Raw genomic sequence first — 7,026 nt, 5'->3', positions numbered from 1 at the left:
GAGGGAGGGGAAAGAAATCAAATCTAGACTAAGGGAATACTCAACCCGAGAAACCCATGAAAGGCCCTAAAGGAGTAAAAATTCCCAGAATTTGTCCTTCCCCAAATTTGTTTCCTTTTCTTCTAAAAATACCCTACTACCCTCATATACACCCAACCCTACCCGCACCTTTGAACCAATGTTCTCAGTGACATTTTTCTCTTTTCATTATGGCTAACCTGTCAAATCTTTAGGTGGCAGGTCTGGAATATAATCTTACTAGGAAACCAGATACAGATACTTGAAAAGGCAAAAAGTTGGTTTAAAACTAAATGGTAAAGGGCTGGGGATGCAGCACAGTGGTGTAACATTTGCCTATAGCAAATAGAACCTATAGCAGGTTCTGGGTTTAATCCATTACTGCAAAAACAAAACACAACAAACAAATAATAACTAAATTCTATGCTCTCATAAAGATTCCTGTTGTTGCTGACAACCTAGTTCTTACCTTGGAACAAAGCGTCCAAGTGAAGGTGCAGACATCCGGGCATTGCGGGGCGCTCGGTGCCTAGATCTGTCACCATTGTCCCTGGGGAGGAAAAAAGATTTTATATATATGAGATAGTCACTAAAGTCAAAATTAAATTCCTATGCTTAGAGGAACCCAAAAGTCAGTATCTCATGGCTCACTAATTTGGGTAACACATTATTCTTTTCTTTTTTTTTTTTTTTTGTCAGTCGTGGGGCTTGAACTCTGGGCCTGGGCGCTGTCCCTCAGCTCTTCAGCTCAAGGTGAGCGCTCTACCACTTGAGCTACAGCGCCACTTCCGGTTTTCTGGTGGTTTATTGGAGATAGGAGTCTCACGGTCTCTCCTGCCTGGGCTGGCTTTGAACTGCTATCCTCAGATCTCAGCCTCCTGAGTAGCTAGGATTACAGGTGTGAGCCACCAGCACCCGGCTTATTATAATACTTTTCTAAAGCACTTCAACGAAAAAATGGACGATTCAAGTAAGAAGAGCAGGATTTTTCTTCAGTCAGTATGGTCTTCCAACCCAGTAGTTTTTCTAGAATGAAGACATTGGGTTTGAATGTTTGGCTTAGGTGGTAGAGTACCAGCCAATGAGCAAAAACATCACATACTGATTTCGAATTTTGGTCTCAGATAAAAAAAAAAAAGAAAATATGTATGCTTGCATGTATTCATACAAAACATCTTGCTGTATTGAAAAATGCAAGGAAAAATGAGTTTCGGTGATCATGGAGAAAAATTTGACAAATGGTTATCTTCAAATCAATCAGTTTAGAGTCCCTTGGTGGAAAAATAAATGAAAGAAAAAAGAAAAAGACTAGTGCATCCCTTCTTTGAAAGACTAAAAACTTGACAACGATAGGGACTGTGAGCAAATGAAATCTTAAACCAAGTCATTTAGGTAAAAAGAAAAAGCCCAGGTTTTCTCTATGAACTTAGAATAATAGCAATAACCACCATTTATTCAAATGTCCATCAGGTGTCAATACAAAGGTTACTAATAAGTTATCCCACCTGATCCTTCAAGCCAGCTCATGATATATTAGTTCTTTTACAGATAAGAAAACTAAAAACCAAACATGCAAATATGTAAGACTACACAGCTAGTTAGATTCAAAGAATATCTGACTGGATTTTGCTGGGCCTTGATGGCTCACACCTGTAATCCTAGTTATTCAGGAAGCTGAGATCTAAGGATCACAATTCAGTCTGGACAGATAAGTCCCAGAGACCCTTATCTCCAATTGACTAGCAAAACATCAGAAGTAAAGGAGTAGTTCAAGTGATAAGAGTGCCAAAAAGTAAGTGAAAACATGAGGCTCGGAGTTCAAGCCCCAGGGTAATGGCATAAATAGGTAAATTAAATGAGGAGAAAAGAGGAGAGGAGGGGAGGGGAGAGCTCTGTCAATCCACCCATCTGTCTTCACTGCTTTCTATAAGAAAAGAAGAGAAACTGCAAGAAAAAAAAACTTCATGTGGCTTAGTTGCCAAAGCATCAAAAGAACAAAAAGTCAAAAGGGCACTGGCTGGACAGTGCAGTTAATTAGCTGCTTAAACAATTCCACAAAATAAATGAACCTCTCTGAGAGCTTAGTATGGGACATTTTCTGAAATTTCCATTTGGATTATCTTCAAACCAATGAGATAATCTTCCCACTGATCTTAGAATCAAAGTCAAGGCAACATTGGCTTTTAAACAGGCTATGGGGAGTTTTACTAGCTCAAAAGCCCATGAAGGGTAGAATTCAAATCTATCCTGGCATTGGCTGCTAAGAGAAATCAATACCATGGACATTGGAAACTGATCTGTGAAGTCAGTATCAGGATAAAAACCCAGAAAAGAAGACACATTAATATTTTCCTAAGATATCATATTCTTTTGACTTGAAACTAAGTAGATGAAAGGAAGGGATAAGCCGGGAAGGTGGCTCAGTGGTAGAGTGCTTGCCTTGCATGCATGAGGCCCTGGGTTTGATTCCTCGGCATCATATAAACAGAAAAAGCCAGAAGTGTTGCTGTGCTCAAGTGGTAGAGCATTATTAGCCTTGAGCTGAAGAGCTGAGGGACAGTGCCCAGGCCCAGAGTTCAAGCCCCATGACCAACAAAAACAAAAAACAAAAAAAGAAGGGGCTGGGAAGGTGGCTAAGTGGTAGAGTGCTTGCCTTGCATACATGAGGCCTTTGGTTTGATTCCCAAGCACCACATAAGCAGAAAAAGCCAGAAGTGGGGCTGAGGCTCAAGTGGTAGAGTGCTAGTCTACAACTGAAGAGCTGAGGGACAGTGCCCAGGCTCAGAGTTCAGGCCCCACAACCGACCGAAAAAGAAACAAAAAAAGAAAGAAAGAAAAAGGAAGAAAGGAAGGGAGAGAGAGGGGGAGGGAGGGAGGGAGGGAGAGAGGGAGAGAGGGAGGGATAGGGCCATATACTAAAGGGCCATATACTAAAACCAGCACTGTTGGCTCACACCTGTAATCCTAGCTACTCAGGAGGCTGAGATTTGAGGATAGCAGTTTGAAGCCATCCTAGGTAGAAAAATCCTTAAGACTCATCTTCAATAAAACACAGTTGCCCCCTCATTATATCGCAGTTCACTTATTGCGGCTTCACTGTATGAAATGTTATTAAAAAATACATCAATAGTGGTCCCTCTCCTATAGCAGGATTTATATTCAAGAGACCCCTGCAATAGGTGAAAATCTGCAAAGTAGCAGTATTACAGCGCAATATAGAGAGGGAGGGCTGTCTAACTCTGCTACTTCACGGATTTTCACCTATTGCAGGGGAGGGGTGAGGTGTCTCTGGAATATAATTCCTGCGAAGGGTGAGGGATCATGCACTCAGAAAAAGCTGGAAGTAGCACGATGGCTCAAGTGGTAAAAGATGCTCAGGGCAGACAAAGAAAAAAAAGAAAAAGAAGACCATATAGTAAAACAGGAGTTGAGAAAGAAAGAGAGAGGAGAGAGAAAGAGAGAGACAGCGACAGAGACAGAAACAAACAGAGACAGAGAAAGTGAAAGTGAGAGTGAGAGCGAGAGCACGCGAACGAGCAAGAGTGAGCTCACTGGGCTCTGGCAGCTTATATTTGTAACCCTAGCTACTCAAGGAGACTGAGAGCCAGGCAGGGGGGGGGGAGGCTCACACCCATAATCCTAGCTACTCAGGAGTGTGAGATCTGAGGATCTCAGTTTAAAGTCAGCCCTGGCAGGAAAGCCTGTGAGACTCATATCCAATAAACCACCAGAAAACTGGAAGTGGCGCTGTGGCTCAGGTGGTAGAGTGCTAGCCTTGAGCTAAAAAGCTGAGAGACAGTGCCCATGCCTAGTTCAAGCCCCACCATCAACAACAACAACAAAAATCAAGGAAACTGAGATCTGAGGATCATTGTTTACAGCCATCCCAGACAGAGAAGTCCAGGCCATGAGACACTTAACTCTATAACCAGCAAAAAGGCAGAAGTGGGTATGGCTCAAGTACTATGTCGGCCATCAGTGAAAAAGCTAAGGGAGAGAGACTGCGTTGGCCCTGACTGAGTCCAAGCTCCAATATGGCACCAAAATAATAAATGAACAATAAGATCAGATTTTCCTGACTCATAGTTAGTGCATAGTGTAAAGTCACCAAATTATTACACATGCACAAAAGAAGTTGAAAATCAAATGAGACAATTCTCAAATTAAACATGCAATTATGTTTCAAATACATAGAGATTTCAGTTCTCATTAAAGTATCAATTTTGGAAGTGGTGCTGTGGCTCAAGTGATAGAGTGCTAGCCTTGAGCATCAGAGCTGAGGGACAGCACCTAGGCCCAGAGTTCAAGCCCCACAAGCAACAACAACAACAATAACACAACAAAGTATCAACTTTTATTTATTTATGTCAATCATGGGCCTGGGCACTGTCCTTGAGCTCTTCAGCTAGAGGCTAGTGCTCTACCACTTAGACCACAGTGACACTTCCAGTTTTCTGGTGATTTACTGGAGATAAGAGTCTCACAGACTTTCCTGCCTGGGCTGGATTTGAACTGTGATCCTTACATCTCAACCTCCTGAGTAGTCTGAGTAACTAGGATTACAGGCATGAGCCACCAGAGTCCAGCTTCTTTTTTTTGTTTTTTGTTCAGTCGTGGGGCTTTAACTCTAGGCCTCGGTGTTGACCCTGGACTCTTCAGTTCAAGGAAAGCTCTCTACCACTTGAGCCACAGCACCACATCCTTCATTTTTTTTTTGTCAGTCGTGGGGCTTGAACTCTAGGCCTGAGCACTGTCCCTGAGCTCTTCAGCTCAAGGAGAGCGCTCTACCGCTTGAGCCACAGTACACTTCTGGTTTTCAAGAGGTTTATTGGAGATAAGAGTCTCACAGACTTTCCTGCCCACACTGGCTTTGAATCACAATCCTCAGATCTCAGCCCCCTGAGTAGCTAGGATCATAGGCATGAGTCACAGGTGCACGGCCATTTTTTTTTTTAAGTACAACTGGAGCTGGAGACGTGGCTCAAGTATAGCTCATTTGCTTAACATGGGTGAAATCCTATGTTCAAAGCCCAGTACCTCTAAATAAGGATATACAAACACACACATATATTTTAATTTTTTGCCAGTCCGGGGCTTGAACTCTGGGCCTAGGCACTGTCCTGAGCCTCTTTTACCACTGAGCCATAGTACCACTTCTGGCTTTTCTGATTAGTTTTCTGGAGATAAAGTCTCACAGACTTTTCTGCCCAGGCTGGCTTCAAACCACCATATTCAGATCTCAGCCTCTGCGTAGCTAGGATTACAGGTGTGGGCCACCAGTGCCCATCTTTAAATATATACTTTTGAAGTATATATTCACAGCAATTCACAATAAATTTTTCATTCACAATAAATTCACAATAATTTTTCATTACTGTATATTTAACTTACCGATGGGCACAACCAATTATCATAACCAAAGTTAGAAAATATTTTGAAGCTTCTCCTAAGGAGAAAACAAGTAGAGACCTCTGAGCCTCTGGAAGATTGACAACTAAACTAGAAACATAATGAGCCGTATCCAATTACACCATTCTATAGCTTTGGAAGAGAGCCTTTCTTGAATCATATTGTGAAGCTGTCCTTCAAGTCCAAAGATCCATCTCCTCTGAATAACAAAGAATATTCTACTGGTATTAGAAAACATGAAAGGCAGTGAGGGAAACACCAGGGCATTAGTTAGTACTGATAAAATACCAATCCCAAAGACAACACAAAACTTGGAGAACCTAGGAAGACAACTTAGAACAATGGATAACTATGAAGGAAGCAGAAAATGTAGAATCCTACAAAATATACCTTATAAAACCTTTTCATTACTATTAAAACCTAAAAACAATCATTTCTTTTCTAATTGAGTTTCTTCCATAAAATAGTAAATTTTATGTTACATGTGTTTTACCACAAGTTAACAAAAGCAACTGGTATGCCAGGCGCTGGTGGCTCACCCCTGTAATCCTAGCTACTCAGGAGGCTGAGATCTGAGGATTCCAGTTCAAAGCCAGCCGGGGCAGGAAAGACCATGAGACTCCTATCTCCAATAAGTCACCAGAAAACCAGAAATGGCACTGTAGCTCAAGTGATAGAGCGCTCTCCTTGAGCTGTAGAGCTAAGGGACAGTTCCCAGACCCAGAGTTCAAGCCCCATGACTAACAAAAAAATAAATAAATAAACAGGCATAGTGGCACACTACATTTATAATGCTAGTAGCTAGGAGAAATTAGCAAGATGATCTCCAGTTTGAAGCTAGCTGGCCAGCTTGAGTAATATAGCAAGACACTATCTCAAAAAACAAACAACTCTAGAATATCTAAAGCAACTGTAGTAAAAAGGGGTGTTAGATTTAAAGTGTTTAGACATTATTTGAGGACATATAAAGGAAAATAAGGATAAGATCAAGCCAGGTTATGTGGCACATGCCTATGATCCTATCACTTGAAAGTCCCAACCTACTTCAACTAAATTTTAAATTTTAAAGGGTGAAATTAGCTGGCTGACATACAATTTCTTAGATGAAGATATCATAAAAGAGCAATCTACTAAGTGAGTGGAGGTGTCTGTGCTGGACTTCAGCTTAGCATCTTGGCTAAGGATAGAAAAGCAGAAGCAAGATGACATTTTAATGGCATGTAGAAAAGCCTTCAAACTCAAAGTGTTAGGACTGTAGCAAAGAAGAAAAGACATAACAGGAACCAGAACAACTAGAAAATTATGAAACATGGAAAATACACAAATGAGAGGCTGTCTGTGAGAAAAAGGAACAAGAGCCTCCAAGAGAAAACCTAATAGAAAAACAGCTCAAATGTTTACTGACTGGAAAAACCTTTAAAACAAGAAAGAACTGAGTTGGCAAAGATCAGAATGCCCAAAGAACAAGTTAGGCTGGATGCTCTTGGCTTACACCTGTAATCCCAGCTACTCAGGAGGCTAAGATCTGAGGATTATGGTCCAAAGCCAGCCCAGGCAGGAAAGTCTGTGGGACTCTTATCTCCAATCAACCACCAGAAA

At 41.4% G+C, this 7,026-nt stretch overlaps 1 protein-coding gene across 1 annotated transcript in view; it reads right to left on the bottom strand.

Moving 5' to 3' along the window:
* Ambra1 (autophagy/beclin-1 regulator 1) overlaps positions 1 to 7,026 on the bottom strand; it is a 170,100-nt gene that overhangs the window by 104,872 nt on the left and 58,202 nt on the right. Inside the window, exon 10 of the mRNA XM_013029964.1 lies at positions 488 to 568. Coding sequence (XP_012885418.1) covers positions 488 to 568 — 81 coding nt within the window. The remainder of the gene's footprint in view (positions 1 to 487; positions 569 to 7,026) is intronic.

Source organism: Dipodomys ordii, unplaced genomic scaffold (genome assembly GCF_000151885.1).
Source record: "Dipodomys ordii isolate 6190 unplaced genomic scaffold, Dord_2.0 Scaffold125, whole genome shotgun sequence".
Taxonomy (NCBI): Eukaryota; Metazoa; Chordata; class Mammalia; order Rodentia; family Heteromyidae; genus Dipodomys; species Dipodomys ordii.
The sequence above is the reverse complement of the archived record's forward strand: the minus strand, read 5'-3'. Positions and strand labels throughout refer to the sequence as shown.